The 23,570-nt window shown below is 59.2% G+C and overlaps 2 protein-coding genes across 5 annotated transcripts in view; one reads left to right on the top strand and one right to left on the bottom strand.

Moving 5' to 3' along the window:
* Positions 1–19,190, top strand: part of Actn4 (actinin, alpha 4) — a 71,287-nt gene extending 52,097 nt beyond the window's left edge. Inside the window, exons 8-22 of one of the 3 annotated variants that reach the window (XM_013522442.1) lie at positions 1,694–1,779; positions 4,637–4,729; positions 6,478–6,708; positions 7,187–7,334; positions 10,603–10,753; positions 13,351–13,459; positions 13,607–13,747; positions 13,823–14,005; positions 14,092–14,226; positions 14,969–15,148; positions 15,895–16,041; positions 16,680–16,760; positions 17,057–17,122; positions 17,665–17,823; positions 17,958–19,190. In XM_013522442.1, coding sequence (XP_013377896.1) covers positions 1,694–1,779; positions 4,637–4,729; positions 6,478–6,708; positions 7,187–7,334; positions 10,603–10,753; positions 13,351–13,459; positions 13,607–13,747; positions 13,823–14,005; positions 14,092–14,226; positions 14,969–15,148; positions 15,895–16,041; positions 16,680–16,760; positions 17,057–17,122; positions 17,665–17,823; positions 17,958–18,116 — 2,069 coding nt within the window. In that variant the 3' untranslated portion in view covers positions 18,117–19,190. Of the gene's footprint in view, positions 1–718; positions 805–1,693; positions 1,780–4,636; positions 4,730–6,477; positions 6,709–7,186; positions 7,335–10,602; positions 10,754–13,350; positions 13,460–13,606; positions 13,748–13,822; positions 14,006–14,091; positions 14,227–14,968; positions 15,149–15,894; positions 16,042–16,679; positions 16,761–17,056; positions 17,123–17,664; positions 17,824–17,957 lie in introns of all 3 variants that reach the window. The other 2 variants (XM_005399834.2, XM_005399835.2) reach the window with 2 other exon arrangements.
* The window catches only part of Capn12 (calpain 12), a 10,373-nt gene continuing 5,178 nt past the window's right edge, over positions 18,376–23,570 (bottom strand). For both annotated transcript variants that reach the window (XM_005399839.1, XM_005399840.1), the window contains 10 exons: positions 23,378–23,570; positions 23,121–23,163; positions 22,987–23,046; positions 22,640–22,697; positions 22,221–22,291; positions 22,079–22,141; positions 21,442–21,520; positions 19,683–19,799; positions 19,544–19,602; positions 18,376–19,462 (listed from right to left, as the gene is read on the bottom strand). The exon at positions 23,378–23,570 ends at the window's right edge or, in 1 of these variants, runs on beyond it. In XM_005399839.1, the coding sequence (XP_005399896.1) occupies positions 19,436–19,462; positions 19,544–19,602; positions 19,683–19,799; positions 21,442–21,520; positions 22,079–22,141; positions 22,221–22,291; positions 22,640–22,697; positions 22,987–23,046; positions 23,121–23,163; positions 23,378–23,570 (770 nt within the window). In that variant the 3' untranslated portion in view covers positions 18,376–19,435. The remainder of the gene's footprint in view (positions 19,463–19,543; positions 19,603–19,682; positions 19,800–21,441; positions 21,521–22,078; positions 22,142–22,220; positions 22,292–22,639; positions 22,698–22,986; positions 23,047–23,120; positions 23,164–23,377) is intronic.

Genomic DNA, 23,570 nt, shown 5'->3' with positions numbered 1-23,570 from the left:
AGGCTTGGCTTTGAATGGGGGCGCATGGGTTCCTCAGAGATTAGGGGCATCCTTGGGGAGCTGGTAGAGCCAGCAAGGAGGGCTGAATGGGTCCAGGTGGACAGGGACAGTTGTCATCCTGGGAGCTGGATGGAGCAGAGGGAGCCTGAGCCTGAGCTGGCCAGATGTACTCGAGGGTTGGGAGGGGATTACTTGAAGGATCAACCCTCTCGGGGCTTCATCTTGGTCCAGGGCTCAGGGCAGGGGTGAAACGGCCAAAGAGCACTGGCTCCAGGCTTCCTGTGAGCCACCCCAGCCTCTCCCCTCGCTGCCTGCGGCAGGCGTGGACTCTGAAGCCTTCCAGAGTGGAATGTTTTGTTTTTTCCTTTTCCGGCTTTGTTCCATTTCCCAGCCAGCATCACCCCCCAGCCAAGACCCATGTCTCTGGCCTGTGGTGGCCATTGGGGTTGACTGTCCTGCAGCCCCTTGAGGTCATTCTCAAAGGAAGTAACTTCATTTTAATCCAGTTCCCACAGCCTTGGCTTTTCCCACAACCAGGGGGGTGGGGTTGGTGCTGAGGGTGTGGCTGCGCCCACCCGGGTCACCAGGTGTCACTGACTATGCTCTGAGGGTCCTTCTCAAAGGACTGCTGTGGCCTTGGGAGCCTGTGAGTCCTGGTAAGCAACACCCCCACCCTGGTAAACTGCTCGGGCGGTTTAACCTTGTTGTTCGCTTGCAGACATCGTGAACACAGCCCGGCCCGACGAGAAGGCCATAATGACCTATGTGTCCAGCTTCTACCATGCCTTTTCGGGAGCGCAGAAGGTACCGGGCAGGGCCAGGCAGGCCCTCCTCGCCGCCACTGCCCAATGCCGCTGCTGCTCTCGCCTCCCACGCTCACCTCATTTTTCTTGCAGACGGCAGTGGTCTCTCTCTGGTGACTGGAAGCCACCCCGCAACTCCCGGGCATCGCTACCCACTCAGTTCTTGCTTACAAAGCCCATTGAGCTCCTCCTAGTCAGTGCCAGGGTCTAGTGCAGGCAGGGAGGATGGTTGTGAATCAGACAAGTTCGCTGCTGTAAGGGTGAGACAGGCAACACACACCAGTGGAGAACTGTTCCAGGTGGTGAGAAGCACAGCAGAGAATATGGGACAGGAGAGGGGTAGAGATGACTTCTACCTGGGCCATTTGAGCAGGAAGGGGTGACATGCAGATTCTTCCGATGATAAGAAGCTACAAGTGAACATTGTGACAGAAGCATTCCAGGTAGAGGGTGAAGCTGTGCAAAGGCCCTGAGGCAGGAAGCATTGGCTTATTCAAAGACAGGATAGAGAGGAATAGAGGAGAGGTGAGAAACCAGATGACAGAAGCCAGGCCTGGAGGATCCTTGTAGTTTGGGATAAGAGATTGTGTTTTACTCTGAGGGCTAGACCATTAAAGGTGGTCAGAAGTTATACATCAATGATCCCATCTAGGTTCTCATAAAGAAATTCAGTGTTTGAGTCCTCAGACTCAGAACGAAGCTTCCTTTTTAGGGGCCTTCCTCTCCCTGGCACACCTCGGCAGGCTGCGCTACCCAGGCCCAGCTGGGGCTGGCTTCCAGTCCAGAGCAAGCGCTATTCCTCCTGCATGAGCCTCAGGCCGGCCGGCCGCCCTCCCTGCATCTTTCACTCTGTCCTCTCTCTCTCTTTCTCTCTCTCTCTCCCTGCGCAGATATTGTGGGCACTCTGAGGCCAGATGAGAAGGCCATCATGACTTACGTGTCCTGCTTCTACCACGCTTTCTCGGGGGCCCAGAAGGTGAGCTGGGGCAGGAGCATCCCTTGCTGCTGCGGCTGCGTACTTGCCCTCTGTCACCTGTCACCTCACATCACTGCCGTCTGTCCATGTGTGACTGGTGCCCTGGCAGGACCACCCAGGCAGGCTTCCCGTGACCGCAGGGCCTCCATCTTGCTGTTGCTTGGCCAGAGCTGGAGCTGTGCGAGGGCCCATGGATGTTCTGCCTTCATTTAAGGAGCCTGCCCTGTGAGTGGGCGGTGTTGTCCCAGACGCTCAGACAAGGAAACAGAAGCCCAGTGTCCTAGTTGAGATTTGACCCCTTGGCCGTCTTGCCTCGTCTTACCATGGCCCGTGTGTGTTGTGCCCTCTTACCAGGGACCACTGCAGCCCCTCCTCCCCCAGAAGCCCTGCTGCCAGCACGTAGCAGGCGACTCTCCCTAAGCCTGGCTGACCTCAGGCTACCCCCATGGCTCCTTTCAGGCTTTCATCTGCGGGAAGCCCGGGAACCCGTCTTCCCTCCTGGTCTCTAAAGTGTCTTGGGCAGCCGTGTGCTCCTGCTGACTTGTGTGTTGGCACTAGGCGAGTGGACGGGGAGGTGGAGCCAGTGCTTGTTTCCTGAACACTTACTCACCGTGGCACCCTCTAAGGACATCACATGCCCAGGTCCCCTGACAGTCCCTATGTGCCCAGGGAGGGTGGACCTGGTTAGGCCCACGGAAAAGAGAAGACACTGAAGTCTGCTGTTGTCTGTAGGCCACTTGCTTAGATTCCCCCACCTCTATCAGAGGCAGCACCGTGGTCAGACTGGCCTGGCCCTATTCTGCCACCTCTTGGTCACTTCAGCGCAGATCCCCCTAGGAATCACACTGCTCACATAGGATGCTCCGGGGGTGAGATGAGCTCCCGCCAGCAGAGGGCCTGAGACGGGCCTGTGCATTGCTGCTGCTCAGCCCGCCGAACACGTGGACAGGTGCAGCCCCGTCACCCACCCAGCATGTGACCGCAGCCTGTGCTTGAAGAGTGCTGTTGATGAGCGCAGTGGGGGGAACTCGGGGGTGCAGGATGGGCAGTGCTGGAAGACTCCTCCCAGTGAACCCCAACTAACTGTGTGTTTGCTGTTGGACTCCCCAGTGGGCCTCCCTTCCTGCCACATTGCTCTCACCAGGTTGCTTTTTCTTCTCAGGATTCCCCTTGTGCTGAGAGCTAAACCCCAGTGTGGTGGTGAAGGAAGGGCCTAGGGAGTGTAGAGCAGTTGCTAGCGAGCAAACTCAGGTCGGAGCGCTGAGGGGCTTTAAGGCAGCTGGCCCCACAGCTACCCTGGCCCTTTTTATGAGGGAGGACGTCAAGGCCAGCCTGCAGGGAACTTGGCCGTAAGAGAGTGCAGGGTTAAGGCTGCTTCAGCCATCGCCACCAGGCATGGTGGCGCACACCTGTCATCCCAGCTGAGGATCAGCTCGAGTTCAAGGCAGCCTGGGCCCCATGGTGGGTTCAAGGCCAGCCTGGATTACATGGTGAGACCCTATCTGAAGAAACCAGCCTTTTCTGCTTTTGCGCCCTCCTCTCAGGATAGCTGTGGGGCGCTTTTGGTTGCTATAGTCCTGTCCCCACAGACTCATCTGAACTCTGTAAAGAGTGCTCTGGGGGCTTCCTACACACAGGGTGAGCCCAGGCCTCGCACCAAACGTGCCCTTCTCTCCTGGTGGCTGTTTCTAGTCATGAATGCATTCGTTCCTCCTCTGCTCACCATCCAAATGTTCCTAAGCCTGAACACCCAGATGCAGTGAAAACAAGGTCCTCCAGTGGGCAGCAGCACGGATGTGAGCTTGGGGCCCCGGGTGTTTCTGCCCAGGCGAGGGTCAGGAAATTGACCCCTCTGCCAACCTTGTCAGCCGCACCCCAGGTTGTGCTTCCTGCACCGAGCTGGGGCTGCTGTCCTGGCCAGGGCCCTTGTGAACGCACTCAGGAATGCTTCCTGGCGCCCTGGGTGTGCGCCCTGCGTAACGCTGTGAGCTGTGTGTGCCTGTGCCCACGCACCCATGCCAGCCTTGGTGGCCCCCCCTCCCCGCCTGTCCCTGTGCGGTGTGTGGATGGGAGAGGCGGGGGGTGGTACCTGCAGCCAGCCTGGCCCAGAGCCATCGCCAGGCCTCTCTGTTTTCCTCCCCGGCGCTCTGTAGACCCTCCTCTATTTCTGTTCCTGTCCTGTTGCTGTTTCAACTCCTCTCGGACCCTTTCTGTGCTTCCTGAAAGGTACCTGGTCTCTCCTCCCTGTGTGCACCCCCCTTCCTGCTGCACCTTGTCTGCTTCCCCAGCAGGACAAGGCAGCACATGCTTCTGTAGTTCAGGGCCAGGGGATAATTCCCTGGCTTCCCTCTGACCCCTTGGACTCGGACCTCTGCCCCCAGGAGCTCCTGGTGACTCCCACCTCTGAGGGCAGGAGAAGGAAGGGTCTGAGTGTGCTCTGCCTGCCTGTGCTGACCACCAGGCTCCTCCAGAGCACAGCAGTCCAGCTCTGAGGCCCCCAGCCACCTCCCCACCATAGGGAAGCCCCTTCCAGGATTGAGGTGGGACACAAGCTCGTCCGCCGTCCTCCGTATGGGCCCCTGAAGGACTGTCCTCAGTAGTGGGAGGGCTTTCCAACCCTACTCAGTGCCCCTAGGGGCCAGCTCCCTGGCTACACGGTGTTTTACAGTAAACTAAGGAGGTCGACAAGGCCTGTTAGGTTTCGGCCACTCAAGGCCATCTTGCTGGAGCTGCGTTTCCTCTCCTCTCCCTCCTTGGAGTTCTGTGGGGGCTGTGGACAAACTGCTTTCAGAGGACGTGCCTGTCCAGAGGGAGGGTCAGCAGCCACAGCAGCGCTGACTGTGTGCATTTCCCCCAGGCTGAGACTGCTGCCAACCGGATCTGCAAGGTGCTGGCTGTCAACCAGGAGAATGAACACCTGATGGAAGATTATGAGCGGCTGGCCAGCGACGTGAGTATGCCCCGCCCCTGCCCCTGTGGCCAGAGGAGAGCTGAAAGACAAGGTCGCCTCTTATTACCCATGGCAAAAGGTCCTTGAGACACTTGTAGGGAGAAAGCAGATATGGCAGCAAGATCTAGAAAGGTCATGAGGTTCTAGGCCTTTCGAGAAGAAAGTGTGACTGAGTCAGGATGTGACCTGGGTTGGCTTTAACAGTAGAGGCTCAGACAGGTGGTCACTATGCCAGCTGGCTCCTGGGTTCTGAGTTTTGGTTCCTTCCGAGAGATGCTCAGCCACCACCGACTATTCTAGAACCAATGGCCCCAGGCTTTGAGATCATAAACAAAGAAAATTTGAGAAGCATTTAACACCCAATCTAGAGTTGCCAACTCTATTTCGTGCAGTTAAAAATCTTTCACAAGCCAGGCATGGTGGCGCATTCCTGTAATCTCAGTAAGGATTACTGAGGCAGGAGGATTGCCTCGAGTTTGAGGCCAGCCTGGGCTACATAGTGAGATCCTATATCAAAAAAAAAAAAAAAAGAAAAGAAAACACCTTTTACAAAAGAGGGCAAATATAGAGCACTATACCCCTTGAGGCTAGGGGTATAGTCCAGTGGTGCAGTACTTGGCTAGTATGTACGTGTGCAAGGCCCTGGATTCTATCCCATCACCAGCACCAAACACACAAAAGCAAAGCCACTCTGCTGCAGCTGTCATTCCTAACGCCAGGGCAAGGCAGAAAGCTTATATTCTTCAGGCCCAGCCATGGCCAAGAAAATGCCATTAGTAGTGTATACCAGGATACCATGCAGTACTGAGGCATGGTATTGCATGTCTGTCATTCTAGCTACTTGAGAGGCTGGGGCAGGAAGATCACAGGTGCAAGCCCAGACTGAAAAAAAAAATTTTTTTTTGCAGGGGGTACTGGGGATCGAACTCAAGACCCAGGACCTCGCACTTGCTGGGCAGGCACTTGTGCTGCTGAACTATATCCCCAGCCCTGAAAAAAAAATTTTTTAAAAGGGCTAGGGGTATATTCTCAGTGGTGAAACACCCCTAGGTTCAATCCTTGGTACTGAAAAAAACCAAACGTACATACTATACAGATACCTGTGTCCTTGGTGTTCTCGTGTTACCAGGGTTGGTATTTGGGAAGCCATTCTCTGGGCATGTCTGTACTAAAAACTTGTTGGCTTCACTCTTCTGGGATGTTCCATTGTCCAATCTGCTTGCTTGTTCGTACCCTCCCTCACTCCATCAAAGATCAGAGCAATTTTTAAGAATTTATGTTACTTTCTTAGTTTTCTAGTTTTTATATCCCAGGCCTTGTATCCACATTGGCCATACCTGACTTTTGTGGGGCCAGTGCGACCCCTGCCCTGTGGCGGTTACATGGTCATTGGGTCAGGCAGTGTGACGCTCAGAACTGAGTTTGGTAAAGCCAGCTGCTAGGAATCATGGGAGCTTCTGAGGTGGGGGCATTTGAGTTGAGCCTAGCCACTTAGGTCTGAGAAAAGAGGACGCGAGAGCAAAGCACAGACAGGAAGTAGCCAGTGAGTGGAGCAGGGGCTGGGGCTGGGAGTGTATGTCACACAGTTATGGGATCCCAGTGGGAGTCATGAAGTTGGACTGGGAATACCCCTAAAGATAGGGCCCTTGAAGGTCGAGATATCCCTTGGCCCATAAGCTGGGAGGGGCAGCCCTTCGGTGCTCTGTCCACCCCCTGCAAAGGAACCACAGCCTCTTGTGGGCCCACAGCTCCTGGAGTGGATCCGCCGCACCATCCCCTGGCTGGAGGACCGTGTGCCCCAAAGAACCATCCAGGAGATGCAGCAGAAGCTGGAGGACTTCCGTGACTACCGGCGTGTGCACAAGCCACCCAAGGTGCAAGAGAAGTGCCAGCTGGAGATCAACTTCAACACACTACAGACCAAGCTGCGCCTCAGCAATCGGCCAGCCTTCATGCCCTCTGAGGGCAGAATGGTCTCGGTGAGTGCCCAGCAGGGCTCCAGAGAGCTAAGGAGCAGCTTCCCGGGGCTGCAGTGGCTCTAGAATAGCCTCAGGCTTGCTGTGTGGCCAGCATCATTTGTCTTAATCAAAACGCACAACCCTCTGTGTGGATGAGGGTGTGCCTCACACTGCCACCTTCCCCCACCCCTGTTCTCTAGGTTTCATACCCAGAGTTTTCTAGACCTCCCACGAATCTGGACTCCTGGTCTGCTGAGCCTCCAGGATCAGCACATACTTGAGACCCTTTACCAGGGGAGGGGCAGTGTCCCCTGAATAGTCCCCTGCAACTCGCATAGCCTTATCTGTGGCATCCTCCCAATCGTTCATCCACTGGTTTACAGATTCCCTCAGTTAAACTGAAAGATTGATGCAGCGTGTGCGGCCTGTCTAGACACACAGATGCAGCAAAGTAAGAGACAGGACCTGGTGGTAGTGCTGCCCTCTCCCATCCTCGTAGGACATCAACAATGGCTGGCAGCACCTGGAGCAGGCCGAGAAGGGCTACGAGGAGTGGCTGCTGAATGAGATACGCAGGCTGGAGCGGCTCGACCACCTGGCAGAGAAGTTCCGGCAGAAGGCTTCCATCCATGAGGCCTGGACTGACGGTATGGGCCTCCTGCTCCCTCGGGAGGACGCTCTCCTCTCTGCTGTCAGACCCATGCACGTGCACGCGCAAAACCTCTGCACGAAGGCTGTATTTATCAGTCCCTTTCCTGTGTGTCAGACATGCTGAATAAGGTATACTTGGTGCCCATATCCACCTTAGTGCCCTGTCTGCTCTGGCCTCCGTGGTTACTTATAGGGACTGCTTGCTGGGTCATTGTTGACATTATCCTGGAACACAGCCAAGCCCCATGCTGCCCTCCTCCCCGGGTCCCTGTTCAGTCCGCCTTCCCGCCCCCACACTTGTGGCTGTGGGCTTCACGCGGAGGAGCCGGTGCTGAATGGGTCTGTGTTCTCCAGCTCACTTACTAAGGGCCAGGCCAGAGAGCCACCTTCTGCCTCCGCTGCCCACCCATAGGCTGCTTCGTGACTGCCAGACACCCTGTGAGCGTCTCACTTCCCACCCAGCCCACAGCCTCCTTCCCAGGGCCCTGGCCACCGCAGGACGGCTTCTCAGAGCGCAGTGTCACCTCCTGTTTCTCGGCAGCCCAGCAGCTGCCTGTCCCTCTGGCTCGAGATGTAGAATTCCATCACGTCCCTGGCTCTCAGTTGGGACCCACGCCATGGTTGAGATTCCAGATCCCAGGGGCCTGAGAGCCTTCAGGAAACTGCCTGTGCCTGGGAAAGCAGAAGAGCGGGAGGTATGGTGCAGTGGAGGCCCAGGGTTCAATCTCCAGCACCGTGAAAAAGAAGTCCTCCACAGGGCCCGTCTGGCTTGTGACCGCCTCCTTCCCAGTTGCCCCTTAGCCCTCTTGCCACGCAGCCCTGCTGTGTCACGCTTCCTTTCCTGCTCTGTGTGATTTCTCATCTCCCACCCCCAGCTCCCTGAGATCCTCACTGAGCCTCAGGCACCAGCTGTGTGAACAGGCAGCCCCAGTGCTGGCCAGATGCTGAGCTGAGCAACCTGCACAAGGCCCAGGCCCAGGCGCACCTCACCCCGGGTCCTGGCCGCAGCCCAGCTTGTGCTCCCCTCGTGTTAGCTCCAGCAGCCACGGCCAGACCCAGAGCAAACCTAATCCCTTCTCACCAGGGAAGACTGAGAGAGACAAGCGATGAGGTGCAGGGGGATGCAGGCCCCTGTCCGGTGGCTCACAGAGCCAGTGCCCGTGAGTGTGTTAGCTGGGATGCCATTTGGGCTTTGACACTTAGCTCATTTGTTCACTCAACAAACATCCCCGGAACCACCTCCCCGTGTACGGTAGCGTCCCAAGCAGCTGCAGCTCCTGCACGGGGAGTGCTTAAGCCAGCAGTTCCTGGCACTGCTCTTGTCGGAGGGCCCCTGGGTGATACAGATTATTCAGTGCCTGTGTCCCTCAGACCAGGATGGCTCCTGTGCTGCATCTCGTCCCTCCTTGGTGGCTGTGGCATCACCCCTGTGGGTGGCCCTCTGCAGAGGCCCCTCAGTGCCTACCTAGGGCTCCAGGAGGCCCTGGGAAGATTTCACTGAGGCCAAGCGGGTGAGTGTGATGGCCCACTGGACAGCCCCTTCCCTGGAGCTGCCTGTCGGGTGGCATTCACCGGGGGCCTTTAAAAGGCAGGCAGCTCAGTCTCAGCCAGGGCTCAACTGGTTCAGCAGCCTCCTCTCACCTGCCCCACCTTGCCTGGCGGGCACCCACCCCCAGCCCCCTGCAGGCACTTTGGCATCCAGCCCTGGTCCTGCGTCAGCCCAGACCCACGCAGGCTGCCCGCTCGCCTTCCCTCGACCTGAAGCCCATCCTCTGAACCACCAATTGCAGAAAACTGAGGACGCACCGGCTTCAAGGCTCCTGAGCCCTGCTGGGACCCAGTTAGGGCCACCTCTTGAGCCCTAAGTGGGGGCTTCAGGGCTTGCTTGGGCCATCGCCCACAGCCTGCAGGGGTGAGGCTTCATGTGAATGCTTCTCAGAGAGACTGAGTAAGAATGCTTGGGGACAGAAATATACAACAAGCCCCTTTCTTCCCTCTTGGCCTGCTCCCCACTCATCCCGGGCGCCCTGGCCAGCTCCTGCTGAAACTCCACAGAGGCAGAGGACTAACCTGCTATTTCTGGTTCCCACCCTCGGGAGAAAGCAGTTTGGAGACGGAGCTGCAAGCTTGCCTTTGTGGCTAAGCCTCCTGCTGCAGGGCAGGGGCGGCCGGGCTGTGGAGTCGTCTCCCAGGCGGCACCCCCTTGTCTCCAGTGCCAGGCCTTGTTCTGGGCCTGTGGGTAGTTTCGGGACGGATGAGACAGGGTGGCTGAGTTGAGGACAGTACTGGCTGGCTCCATGCCCTCCATTCTTGAACATCACCTCCCTGAACAGAATAGCCCAGTGCCGTGCAGGTGCTGCTGTCAACTCATTGTACAGGTGGAGGGTAAGACGCAGGGCTCCTGGTCACTACATTGGGTGGACATTTGTTTGTCTGGGGCTCTAGGACAAAGCTGAGGGGATCCCTGAGCTGCGACTCCAGGGGAGTTTGAGGGGCACACCTGAAGCAGGGCCCCTGTAAGAGCTAGGGGTCCTGACCACTTTCCCAGGCTGGTATTTTCCCTGAGTTCCCTGCAGTCCCTTAACTTGCCAGGCTGGCTTGAGCTTTTGTTCTGGGGTGTGTAATTAGCCAGGCTCCAGGACTAATAACAGCATTCCTCCCTGCCTTCAAAGGGCCTGATGGTGGGCCCCACCCTACAGAGTGCAGAAAGCCACAGGACAGTTGGGGGTGGCAGAGATGTGATAGGACCACCACCTGGAACTTAGCTTCGAAGAGCCAGAGCAGGCAGGCACAGGGCCAGGCTCCTGGAAGAACCCAGACTCAGGGCTGCCCCATCTGCCTTGTGCTGCTGGGGTGTGGCTGCAAGCCCAAGGCCTTCTCTGGGTCACAGACCTCCGGAAGTGGGTATTTAGCTTTCTGGCCATACGTAGTACCACCATCCTTCTTACAGTCTCTTACCAGTAACGGACACTAAATTTAGAATGTGTGGGCTAAGTTGGGATATTTGTCTCAGGTCCACAAACTCCAAGGTGTCTCCTAGGTCTATCCAGGACACAGTGGAGCATAGAGATACAGCTGTAGGTGATAAGAAGGCTCTGGAAGTTTCTAGTCTTCATAGCACCATCCTCAGCAAGGAAAGATAATAGAGTCTGCATCCATCTTGCCTCCTCCTGATGGGGCACACACGCATGCACACCTTTCCTGTCCCATAGCCGCTCTGCTGTTGCCCATGTGCCTGTGCCTCTCTGCCCCCACCACACACAGGGAAAGAAGCCATGCTGAAGCACCGGGACTATGAAACAGCCACCCTGTCGGACATCAAGGCTCTTATCCGCAAGCATGAGGCCTTCGAGAGTGACCTGGCTGCGCACCAGGACCGTGTGGAGCAGATTGCGGCCATTGCCCAGGAGCTTAAGTACGTGTGGACTTGTGCCCGCTTCCAGCACCCCTCCAAGGTCCGGCCTGCCTGGAGGCCTAGAGTGAGATCCCCAAACCCTCTCTCTTCATGCCTTCCAGATACTGGGGGCCCAGGGAGGCCTTATAGGGTGAGGCCTTTGGCCCTGCCTGTCTCAGCCTGGGGTAAGGAAAATAAAGGACCTAGAGAGGGAAGTCTCCGGCCTCTTGTCCCAAGCCCTCAGGTTTTAGGGGTGTCTGGGGCTCCACTTGCCCTTCCCCTGTTGCTGCACCGCTGGCTCCCAGCCCCACGTGGGGGCTGCCTACCCTTCCCGGCTCGCAGCCGCTCCTCCCTGAGGGAACAGGGCTGCACAGTGCCCCCATTGTTGTGCCCCGCCCCTTCCTTCTTGCTCAGAATACACTTATTGTGTGTGCTTCCAAGCAGCCCCATCCTTCCCCTCCCTTCCCCACCCCAGTCAGATAAACTGTGCATACAATTAGTACACTGAGCCCCTGGAGCCAGTGAATGAGGCCTTATTCCACCAGGGCGGCCGCCAGGAGCAGGAGGGCCCAGGGAGTAGGAGGCCTAGGCCATTACTTCATGGAAAATCCAAAGGCCCTGGAGGGGCAGCAGGGCTCCCAAAATAGCGGTCTGCTCAAAAATAGGATCCTTGGCTGGAACTGCCCTTTACACAGATGCCCCACCCCACCGCAGTCATCCCCAAAACAGCTGTTCCTGCAAGGGCAGTGCAGCCCTGAGACGAGGGGGCTCGTGGCCGAGGGTGGTTTCTCCCCTGACCCTCCTCCCCCACCGCCTGGCTGCTTTAGGGTCCCTTCTTGCTCACCAGAAGCAGAGGACTATGGGCCCCCCCCCGCCCCCGCAGTGCTAGGAACCACAGCACCCCTATTTGGCACCGTGAAACACCCCTGGGGGTCCCACATGTCCACACCTAGGAGAGCAAGGCCTTCGGTGCAGGGCCATGGGGGTGGAAGCTTGTGGGGAGAAGACTCGGAGTGGATGCTGGGCCGGCCTGCTCGGACCTGCTACGGATTGCGCACCAGCCGCCGAGGCGGTCCCAGAGCAGCTTCCAGGACGGGAACTGTGGAGGCAGGAGGCGTGCTGTTTGGGTGCTGCCCTCTCCTAAGGCTGAGTCAGAGAGGCCTAGGGACTGGAGGACGAGCCTGGGACCGGTCCACTGAGTGCTGATGAGTGGTGACAGGGAGCCCTCACAGTGCTCAGAGCGCCGCGTACACCAGCTCACTTAATCCCCAGCGCAGCCAGAGTGAAGTCACGGGAGACGGGCGCAGAGAGGCCCCGGGCCTTGGGGAGTGGTGGCAACAGGATCGACCCCGGGGAGTGTGGCCGTGCGCCCTCTCCCAGCACTTGTCTGTTCAGCCACCACGTCCTGCCCGCCCGGCTGTGAATGGCTTACCTTGTCCTCTCAGAGGTGTTCCTCACCGAGCACCTGAGGTCCCAGCCTGGCCCCAGCTGCCTCGGAGCCTCCTACCAAGAATAGCCAAGTGCTTGGACCCCAGCAGGCAGAGGTCCTGAGGCTGAGGCCAGCAGGCGGTAGTGGGACGGGGAGAATTTTGGGGTCAGAGCCAGCAGAGCTCTTGACCCAGCCACAGTCACTCAAATGATAGTCGGGTTCTTAGTCTCCCTCAGCTGCAGGGGTGCAGTTCGAGACCCCAGTGCGTGCCTGACAGCACAGACAGTGCTAAACCCTGTGTCTTATATGCCAGGCACAGTAAGAGAGTAACAGTATTGGTAATGAACTAGTGCAATTACAACAGTATACTCTTAGAAAGGTTAATGGAGTGCAGTCTTTCTTGAGTCAAGAGAAATATTTTTGGGCTACAGGTAACAGAAACTGGAAAACCAAACCCCTCAAAAGGAGGGGCAGCCACTGTGAATACATACTTGCTTTTTAAAGTCAACTCACTTTTGTTCTTAAGTAATTACTGATGGCTTAGAATGAGATCACAAGGTAGTTATATGTATTGTGTTAATACGCTGCTGACGTAAACTAAACCTTTAATAGCTATTGCTGCTTTTACTTGCTAGTTGCCAGAGTCTGCTCTGAGGACTTCTCACGCATTAATTAATTGGATCCCTGCAATAACTTTATTTCCATTCCCCCTATGGGAAAACTGAGGTGTCCAGAGCAGGGAAGGCACTTGGCCTGGGTCAAAAGAGTCAAAAATCCTAGGAGCTGCATCCCCAGCCTAGGGAGTCTGGCGCATTGGTGTAGCTTCTACACTGCTAGATGTCCTTTAAAACCGAAAGGCAAGGCCAAGGATATGGCTCAGCGGCACAAGCAAGCACAAGGTCCTGAGTGCGATTCCTGGTACAAAAAAAAACCCACAAAGGGCAGCCTGGCTACCAGACCTGGTGGAAGGGCCGAACCCCAGACCCCATTGCTGGTCAGTGAGCAGCAGCAGAGTGAGGTGGGTGAGCAGTAGGAGACGCCCCCTACGTCTGTTCCTCCTGCCCCGATGATGCCGCAGCCCACAGCAGAGGCAAGGTCGGTTACTGCCACCTTGCTATATGGCCTCTACCCTGGGGCGGAGGGACCAGGCACGGCCCTGCTGGGTCTCACACTGTGCACCGTCCCACAGCGAGCTGGATTACTACGACTCTCACAATGTCAACACCCGGTGCCAGAAGATCTGTGACCAGTGGGACACCCTGGGCAATCTGACCCACAGTCGCAGGGAAGCCCTGGAGGTAAGGAGCAGGCCTGCTTCCCTGCTGCCCTCGGTACGGTGAGGAGGGGGGACAGAGGCCGCATGCACGGGCTCCTGGCTGCCTCCCGGGATCTGACTCACTCACCAGCCGACCTGCTTTCCTTTTGCTGCCCCTGCCCGCCTCCAGAAAACAGAGAAGCAGCTGGAGACCATCGACCAGCTGCACCTGGAGTACGCCAAGCGGGCCGCCCCTTTCAACAACTGGATGGAGAGCGCCATGGAGGACCTCCAGGACATGTTCATTGTGCACACCATCGAGGAGATCGAGGTCCGCCCTGCCCCGCCGCTCCCCCGGGTGGCCCCTTGAGGGCCGGGCTCCCCCTCACTCCTTCTCATCCCCCAGGGCCTGATCTCAGCACACGACCAGTTCAAGTCGACCCTGCCGGATGCTGACAGGGAGCGCGAGGCCATCCTGGCCATCCACAAAGAGGCCCAAAGGATCGCTGAGAGCAACCACATCAAGCTGTCAGGCAGCAACCCCTACACCACCGTCACCCCCCAGATCATCAACTCCAAGTGGGAGAAGGTGGGATGGGCTTTTCCAGAGGGCGAGGGCCCTGCAGCCAGGGGTGGCCCCCTCCCCCTCACTGCTCCTGCTGTGCGGCCCTGCAGGTGCAGCAGCTGGTGCCAAAGCGGGACCACGCGCTCATGGAGGAGCAGAGCAAGCAGCAGTCCAATGAGCACCTCCGCCGCCAGTTCGCCAGCCAGGCCAACGTGGTGGGGCCCTGGATCCAGACCAAGATGGAGGTGAGAGGGGCCCCTCCTGGCTGCGCCCCAGCAGACTGCCAAGGGTCTGCAGGGTTATGTGGGTAAAACTGGCTGTGCTAGCCAGAGAAAGCTGGCTGAGGGTCAGACAGGTGTGAGCTTGAGCCTCCACTCTGTCCTGGTGATCTGGAGCCTCTGACCCCCGTTCGCCGCTCTCAGAACTGGAGAGGGGGGTACCTCATTCTGTGGGGCCTATCTACGTGCCGCGGGGAGCTACGAGCAGCGCAGCTCACACGCGGCCCGCATGACAGCCCCAGGAGGGTGTGACGTGCTACTGGGGGTGGCTCTGGCTGCCCCTTGTGGAGCACTTGCTGTGCGCCAGGCAGCTATGAGCAGCCTTGCTGGAAGCCAGCCCGTGCGGCCGGAGGTGCCTGGCAGCCAGCCTCAAGGTGCGGTGCGTGTGGCTGTGAGAGTGGAGGGCATGGGGTCCCCATGGCCAGGAACCATGGGTTCTGAATCCAGCCAGGCCTGTGTTCAGATCCTGGCTGCGCCGCTAATTGTCGTAACTTGTCCTTGAGCCTCTGTTTGCCTGTCTGCGGTCAGGGCCTGGCTCTCTTGGCGAGGTCAGGGGAGCAGTGAAGTTAGGTGTGTGAAGTACAGCACAGAGGTCCCCACTGTGGCTGCTTTTACATCTGAGAAAGGGACCAGGAGGGGCTGTTGAGGGCAGCAGGAGGGCCAGCCTGTGGATGAGGCCTCACTGGCTGTGGTGCACCTCCCCCTGCAGGAGATAGGGCGCATCTCCATCGAGATGAACGGGACCCTGGAGGACCAGCTGAACCACCTGAAGCAGTACGAGCGCAGCATTGTGGACTACAAGCCCAACCTGGACCTGCTGGAGCAGCAGCACCAGCTCATCCAGGAGGCCCTCATCTTCGACAACAAGCACACCAACTACACCATGGAGGTGTGAGCCCAGCCCCCGCCCCGCCCAGGCGCCCCCTTTGAAATAGGTTTGCTGTTACCTGTGTCCCTACTGTTGAATGATTGGAAAGATGAGGCCAGGCTGCTTGCATGTTGTTAAAGCCACGCTGTGCTTTCCCATCACTGCGACAGTGCCTGTCTTCAGACATAGTTCCGAGCACTTGCTGGGGTCACCTTTGCCACCCCCACCCCGCCGGTGGCCTCGAAGTTTCTGCCTTGCTTGAGGCCCAGGTCCCGCGCTGGGTCGGGCAGTGCGGCCAAGACAAGGTTAAAGGGTCAGGGATTTCAGGAGCAGTTCTGTGGGGAGCTGGAAACACTCAGCGGGAGAGCATCCTACTGTCCAGGCCCATAAAAGCCGCAAACTAGCGGGGAGTTGTGTGTCCTCCCCTCTGTGCCCAGCCTGTCTTTGCACAGCGATCGCGGGCCTCTAAAACGTTGCCATGTGGTCCTGGCACAGTGTCCAGTGTCCCTGCCTTTGTGCTGTCTCCTCGGGGAGTGGATGAGCCCTGCTGGTTGGCAGGAGCAGAGGGAGGCGCTGCAGCCCCATGTCCCCTGTGCAAAGCAGGTCTGTAGGAGAGTGTGGGGCTGAGGTGGCACTTGGGGAAGAGTCCCCTAGGGAGACCTGACCCAGCCCGCAGCGCACGTGCGCGTGCACACACACACACGCATTCACACACACTCGGGACAACAAAGCCAGCAGCCCGCAGTCAAACCCCCTCCCTCCCACAGCACATCCGCGTGGGCTGGGAGCAGCTGCTCACCACCATCGCCCGCACCATCAATGAAGTCGAGAACCAGATCCTCACCCGAGACGCCAAGGGCATCAGCCAGGAGCAGATGCAAGAGTTCCGGGCATCCTTCAACCACTTCGACAAGGTGAGCGGCTCCCTCGCCTCCAGTGCCGTCCCTCCCCACTGTCCCTGCCCCTCTCGCCCTCGTCTGTCTTCGTGCCTGTCCATTCCCAGCAGCCAACTGAGCCTCAGCCCCCGCCGTGGGCGGCAGGACCCCAGCCCTGGGGGTGTTAGTGCACCGGAGAGGGGGGCGGGGAGGATGTCTCCAAGCTGCTCTCTGGGGCTGCATTTGCGCCAGCCCGCTGCTGAGAGCCTGGGAACCTGGTCCCACAAGGTGTTCTCGAAGTGCAAGTTGGTGTGGCAGTTGCTTTGGAGGGGCCTGAACGCCGGAGCATAGCTCCATTCCCACCAGCTGGCCCTGCACCAGCAGGTGGCCCCCTGATGCCCCCTCTTCGCCCAAATCCTGAAGGAAGAGAGAATTCCCTTACCTTCTGCGCTGGCCCAGAGGGTAGGGAGGCCCCCAGGTGGAGGCAGGGTGAGGGGCCTGCACCGCCTCCTGACCCTCCCATCCCTGGCCATCTCCTCGTCTTTGTCGCCTCTAACTCTGTTTCCCTCCCCCGTGTGTCCCCCTCCCCGTCCTCTGCATGTGGCCCTGGCCCCTCTCCCGCCTCTGCGGCCTGCTCTCCACACCACCCCCGCGCACCTGCCTTCGATGGCCGGCAGGATCATGGCGGGGCCCTGGGGCCCGAGGAGTTCAAGGCCTGCCTCATCAGCCTGGGCTACGACGTGGAAAACGACCGGCAGGTACGCGCACCCCCGGGCCCCCGCGGACCGTGGCATTAACTGCTCTTCTCTTTCTCTCCTTCTCTCTCTCCCTCCCTCCGCCATCCCACCCCCTGCCATCGTGTGTGCCATCTCACCGGCTCTCTTGCCTCCTCCCGGCCCTCATGTCTCTCGGACACCTTCCCCTTACCTGGTCTCTCGGGGCCTCCTGTCTCCCTGCTCCTGCCACTGTCCTGTCTGCCCGCTGTGTCCTTGGGCGGCCCCTCTTGCCTGCTCTGGGCCTGGTCTCCTCTGCTATGCCTGCGTCCTGGGAGCAGAAGCAGACAGGCAGCATGGACTCCGATGACTTCAGGGCTCTGCTTATCTCCACAGGATACAGCCTGGTATGCAGCCTCTGCCTCCCCTGCCACTGCTCCTCCTCCTCCTCCTCCTCCTCCTCCTCCTCCTCGCCTCCTCCCGCCCCCTCGCCGCCTCCGAGCTTCCATGTCCTCGGGGACACTCCCCCGCCAGAGCGGCGTGTGGCCTTGCCTGCTGCCTCCGCTGCACCTGCGGGCTGGGGTCCCTCCGATGACTCCTCAAGCCCCCGCTGCCCAAGAAGCCTCCAGAGAGAGGGGGGCAGTCCTCCCACTCTCTCCCCTTTCTTTCTCTTTCTCTCTTTCTTTCTTCCCCACCCTCCTGAGCTGACTTGTGAGCCTGGGGCTGGGGGCTGTAGACCCCAACTCCCTACTTCCCAAGACCATGGGAGGGGAGGATGCGGGCCGGCTCCAAGCCAGGGTCTGGGCAGTCGCACGGTGAAGCTCGGCCTGGGCTGACCACGTGGCCTGCTGTCCTGGCAGTTCTCCTCCGGGACCGAGTCCTGCAGTCCTCACCTGGCTGCCCACCCCCCACTAAGTGCTGCCTGTCCCCTGCGCCCATCCCCTCCCAGGGCGACGCCGAGTTCAACCGCATCATGAGTGTGGTTGACCCCAACCACAGTGGCCTCGTGACCTTCCAAGCCTTCATCGACTTCATGTCGAGGGAGACCACTGACACAGACACAGCCGACCAGGTCATCGCCTCCTTCAAGGTGCTGGCCGGGGACAAGGTAAGCGGGACCCCTGAGGGCCCCCAGGTCGGCAGGAGGGTCCCTGCAGCAGGAACCTGGGCCACGCTGGTACGGGGGGCTGGGAGGTCGGCACAGGGTGGGGAATGGCTCAGAGTCCTGCCTCGCTGCCCCAGAACTTCATCACGGCTGAGGAGCTGCGGAGAGAGCTGCCCCCCGACCAGGCGGAGTACTGCATCGCCCGCATGGCGCCCTACCAGGGCCCCGATGCCGTGCCCGGCGCCCTGGACTACAAGTCCTTCTCCACGGCACTCTATGGCGAGAGCGACCTGTGAGGCCCCCCCACCACCGCACCACACCCTCCTCGAGGCCTCCCGGAGGGGCCCGGCTCCCTGTTCCCCTGACTCTGTATCTATGCAAAGCACTCTCTGTCGGGCCTTTGGGGGTGGGAGGGTGGGCAGGGAGGGGCTGGGGCAGGCTCTCTCCTCTCTCTTGTTGGTTGGCCAGGAGGTCCCTGCATCAGGTAGGAGAAGGGAGACTTTTGGGGTTCATGCCCCTGGTCTGGTAAATATATATGATGTGTTATTGTGGTTGTTTTTTTTTTTTTACCTATGTGGAGACAGCGGATCCCCATAGGAAGGCAGTCCCCTCTGTGCCCTGGGGATGCCCCTCCACCCGGGTCCTTCCCTTTGCCCTTGAGGTCCCTTCCAGGCCTCCCACATCCAGGCCAAAGCCCCATGTGCCTTGTCCAGGAACCACCCTGCCCTGCGAGGGGTCCAGCAGAGGGCGCCAGAGCTACCCACTGGGCCAACCCGCTCCCTTCCCCCGCCTCCCTGGCGGTGGCATCTGTGAGTGCCAGGAGCTGAGGTGCACCACCCAGCACCCCCAGTGCCGCAGAGGAGGTGTGCAGGCAGGTTGGGCCCTCGCCCCAGGCAGCCCTGGCCTTGCTTTGTTTGGACTTGCCGTCTCATTTTCTAAGGACCAAAACAAAACAACAAAAATACAAAAAAACAACAACAAAAACAAAAAAGCCACAAAAAAATTTTAAAAAACTACAAAAATTAAAAACTTTCAGAAGATTACTATTTACTTTATTAACTTACGGATTTATTATATAAATATATATTCACCTAGCAACATATCTCTGCCGCCTCTTGCTCTCCTAATGAAGACATAGCTGATGTACTGCCCGCCCGGCCCCTTCCTGTTGTCGTCCTCGTGTGTGTTGGGCAGGGTCTCGGGACCTCCTGAGGTGGGGGTGGGCTGCTGGCCTGGCTGCCTGGTAGTTGATGGTTTTGCCTCCCCCTCCCCACTTCTGAGTTTATTCTGATTGATTTTTTTTCTCGGTTTCTGGATAAACCACCCTTCTGGGGACAGGATAATAAAACATGTAATATTTTTAAGAAGGAGCCCTACAGTGTCCTCTCTTTCTCTGCCGTCCATTCTCTGCCTCGGGAGCCCGTGTGAGCCCGGAGACCCCACTCCCGCCCTGTGTAAAATCAAAGGCGCCGTGGGCCCCTCCGGTCTAAATGGAGCAGGGACTAACGCAGGCGGCGGCAGCACAGGAAGTGCCGCTGCTGACCCAGGGAGAGCGGAGCACAGAGAGGCGGCCGGTCAGTGAGTCGGCTGGGCAGCAGGCACTGGCCTAAACGTCCTAGGAGAAGGTGGCCACCTCTGTCCACTGCTCGAGAAGGAAGAGGCAGGCTTGAGGCAGGGTCCCCGAATGGTGCCAAAGCCACCCTGCCCCTCCAGCCCGGCTCACCTGTCTGTGGGTCAAGCAGACGACCCCCTCACCCCCATGCAGGTGCTGGCTGCAGTGGCCTGCACAGAGAGGGACAGTGAGCGCCCGCCACCCCGTCGGGAGCCCCGCCCCGTGCCCGCTGCGCAGGGGTGGCACTCACAGAAGATGCAGGTGAGCTGGGCCGCGCAAGACACGAAGCGCTCGAAGTCTACACGCAGCCGGCTGTCCCGGTAACGGCTGGTGAGGGCCTGGGTCAGCTGGTTGTTCAGGTGGAAGCCTAGGGGAGGAGCCCCGAGCCCCACTTCCACGCTGCACCCCAAGACGGGCTGTGTCCCCCAGCCCTGCAGGCAGCCTGGGTCCGGTCCTGGCCGTGTGGCCACAGGCTACTGCCTTCACTTCTCTGAGGCTGTCTGTCCTGTCAGGTGGGGACGATGACAGCCCCGGCCCACAAGGGATGTGAAGATGGAGGGCTTGTGTGTGGTACCTGGTACCTAAGGACTGTGTCACTTGGGTACCAGAAATACTTCTGGGTTGCAAAACAATCTTGGCAGTCATACTCCATATCAGAGGCAACTTCTTAGCGGGGGTTGTTGTTTGATACGAGGCCTTAACATGTAGTTCCGATTAGCCTTTAACTCACCATGTAGCTCACGCTGGCCTCAAACTCCCACTGATCCTCCTGCCTCAGCCTCCCAAGTGCTGGGATTACAGGTGTGCATCACCACACCAGGCTGACTTGTTTTTTCTTTGTGTGTGGTACTAGGAATTGAACCTAGGCCTTCATGGTGAGCTACATCCACAGCCCTTTTTTTTTTTTTTTTTTTTTTTCAACTAGCCATTTTCAAACAGCCCTTTTTTTTTTTTTTTTTTTTTGAGACAGGGTTTTGAGAGGCTGGCCTTGAGCTCACTTTGTGGCCCAGGCTGGTCTCGAACTTGCAAAGATCCTCCTGCCTCAGCCTCCCAGAGGTGCTGGGTATTACAGGTGTGCTTACCATGCCTGGCTTCCTCCCACCTCTGCTTCTGTCTCTGCTGAGACTCAGCAAAACTCCCAGTGTTCTCTGTAATGCCACCTCCCTGACTTAGGCTCAACCTGTCCACCCCCTACACTTGTGGCCTCCCTTGGCCTCTCTGACTGGGTCGCAGTCCCCCTGGCCTCCAGTCCCCATGGCTTTCCTGCACCGTGTCAGACGGCAGGTGGGCCCTTGGGCTGGCTGACCCCACCCCTCCTCTGTCCCCAAGAGGATGCCATTGGGTCCAGACCTGGTGGAACGCACTTCTCTCAGGCTGCTTCTCTCCAGGGCTGGCTGATGGTTTTGTGCTTCCACGCCCAGTGAACGGGCTGGCTCTCCCTCCCTGCCGCAGAAGCTGTGCCGCCTCCTTTGTGTGTGTGGTACTCTGGATTGAGCCCACAGCTTTCCCACTGAGCTACATCCCTAGCCATTTTTCCCCCTAAACATTTATTTTGATACAAGTCTTCACTAAGTTGCCCAGGTTCTCCTTGAACTCAGTCCTGCCTCAGCCTCGCAGAGTGCTGGGACTATAGACGTTTGCCACCAACCCTGCCTTCCCTTGGGGCCGTATGTGGTGCTGGGCAATGTCACCCCACAGGCTCCCCAGGCCACCCTCACAGTGCTGCAGGCCACCGGAGGGAGCTCTGTGCCAGTAGGAAGTCAGTAGAGTGACCATTCCAACCCAAGCTCACTGGAATCTAGAACATTCCACCACGCTGTCCAGGAAGCAGCGCCCAGAGTTCCCTTCTTGGGGAACCCCTCAGTCCACACCTAGAGGATTCCACCCGGGCCCTGCTGGGAAAAGGCCTTGTGAATGGCTGCAGCCGGGCCGGCAGGTGGGACCCAGAAGATGGGACAGGAGAGAGACCAAGCCCTGTCCCCCAACCACCCCGAGGGCCCTGTCCACACCTGCAGCGTTCAGTGCCAGCCGCAGCTCATAGGAATTCATGGTCCCAGAGGTGTCCTCATCAAACTTGTCAAATGTGGCCTGGGCGGGAGGAGCGGGTTAGTGTAGCCCAGCACCAAGGGCCCTGAACAATGCCCTGCACCCTAAAGAACCTGAAGGGGACCTCGGAGGCCACAGACCCAGCTCCCAGCTCGGCACCCTCCTATCTGGCTCTTTGCTCTGGGCCAGCAGCTTAGCCACCTGTACCTGCTTCCTCCTCTGCCGGGGGACGGGGTGGGGGGTGGGCAGGGGAGGCGGACAGCAGGTCACAGGCGAGGAGGACAATTTGCAGAGGTTTAGGGAGGGCTTGCCAAGTACTGGCTTCTCGGGGTTAGGAGTATGGAGAGGCCCTCTCACGGGGGATGGACCACCCATGTGGAGCCAAACTGAGGTCCCATGGAGGGGAAGGGATGTGCCTGGGACCACCCAGCCTGAATGGGTCAGAGCCCGGAATCCAACCTAAGACCAGAAGCTGTGATCACCCCTAAGGGACCACTGAGGGGCAGCCAGCTCACCCCAAGCCTGCACAGCGCAGCCCAGTCCCCCCTGTCCTCGGGCCTATGCCCAGGAGCAGGCAGCCCTGCCCGGCCCCTGCCTTACCTGCCACATCAGCAGGTGGCCCCAGAGCCGCTGGAAGTGGTGCAGGGCCAGGCTCTGCCCGTGCTGCAGGCGGAGGCATCTGGTTAAGGTCAGTATCCCCCGAAAGGCAAACCTCCCCGTGCCCAGTCCCCAGGCACCATACCCCAAAACACTGCAGCAGCTGCTCACAGGTCCTGAGCCCGATCTCCCCGGGGTTCCTAGTGTTGGCTCGGGCTGCAAAACAAAATCCCCGGCACTTGCTGCCCACTGGCCCCCTTTGCAAGGTGGACACAACTCCCTGCGTAGGCCTCTCACAGACACGAGCCACAGAAAGACTTTGGCGGCCGCAGCCGGCAGGGCTGGGATTTTCTTCCATTCCCAGTATGCATCGCAGTGCTGCAAGCGCCGCCTCTCGGAGGAAGAGGCTGTGTGGGCCCGGGCCGGGGGATGCTGCCGAGCTGAGCCCAGTTTTCCTGCGGTCTGGGGCTCAGCAGCACCGTGTATTAGCACACGTGGAGGGCAGTGTAGGCGTCCGGCTGTGGTCACAAGAACCCCTGGCCAACAGCTCCCACCCCAACTCACCTGGCTCCAGGGCAATACTCAGTAGGGTCTGGAGCTGACAGGCATTGAGTTCTTCCTCCTAGGCAGGGAAAGGGCCATTCACTCATACAGCCAGTCAAGGAACTGACCGCTCTGAACCAGGCCCGCAGGGGCGAGAGACAGGGGCGGAGAAGGGCATGACGGGAAGAGGAGAGCTGAGGCTGGCAGGGGTGTGAAGTGGGGGAAGGTCCAGGCTGGGGGACAGACTGAGCCAAGGCCCTGAGGCAGGGAAGAGCTGTGACCACTTCCAGAAAAGAAGCTAGAGGGAGGGACTAAAGCAAAATGAGACGCTCAGGGGAAGGGAGGGAGCCCGGCCAGGAGCCCCTCACCTCCCCAGCCAGTTCCAGAAACAGCCGCACCAACTCCAGCTCCAGGGGCTTGGAGGGGACCTAGGAAGGAGGAGAGGTTCAGCCCCGGCCCCCGAGCCCTCCCGCCCCGCGGGCCCCGCCCCGCCCCGCCGCACCATGAGGGTCTGCAGGTCAGCGCTGATCACGTCATCGATCTCCCTGCAAAGTGAGACGGGAGATGGGGTGCTGGTCACCCCACGGCTGGGCTGTGGGGCGTAAGAGGTCTCAAGGAATCGGGCAGGGTCTTGGGACTCCGGCCTCCGGCCTCTGGCCCTCAGGTGGGGGGTGTCAGGGCTTCGGGGCGGGGCCGGGCTGGGGTCCCGGAGGGTGTGTGACTGGGCGTCCGGGGCAGGGTTTGGGGGTCCCGGCTCACACCGCCGTGTGGCTGCGCTCAGAAAAAATGCGCAGCGTGAAGTCGGCCTCGTCGCCGACGCGGGAGGCGCTGGGCACCACCAGGTAGTGGCCGGGGCGCAGGCGACAGCGGCGGCTCACGTCGCGGCGGGCGCAGAAGACGGAGCGGTCGGCGCGCAGCAGCCGGGACAGGAGCTCGCGGCTGCGCGGCGAGT

Source organism: Chinchilla lanigera, unplaced genomic scaffold, assembly GCF_000276665.1.
Source record: "Chinchilla lanigera isolate Chin_1 unplaced genomic scaffold, ChiLan1.0 scaffold00067, whole genome shotgun sequence".
Taxonomy (NCBI): Eukaryota; Metazoa; Chordata; class Mammalia; order Rodentia; family Chinchillidae; genus Chinchilla; species Chinchilla lanigera.
The sequence above is the reverse complement of the archived record's forward strand: the minus strand, read 5'-3'. Positions and strand labels throughout refer to the sequence as shown.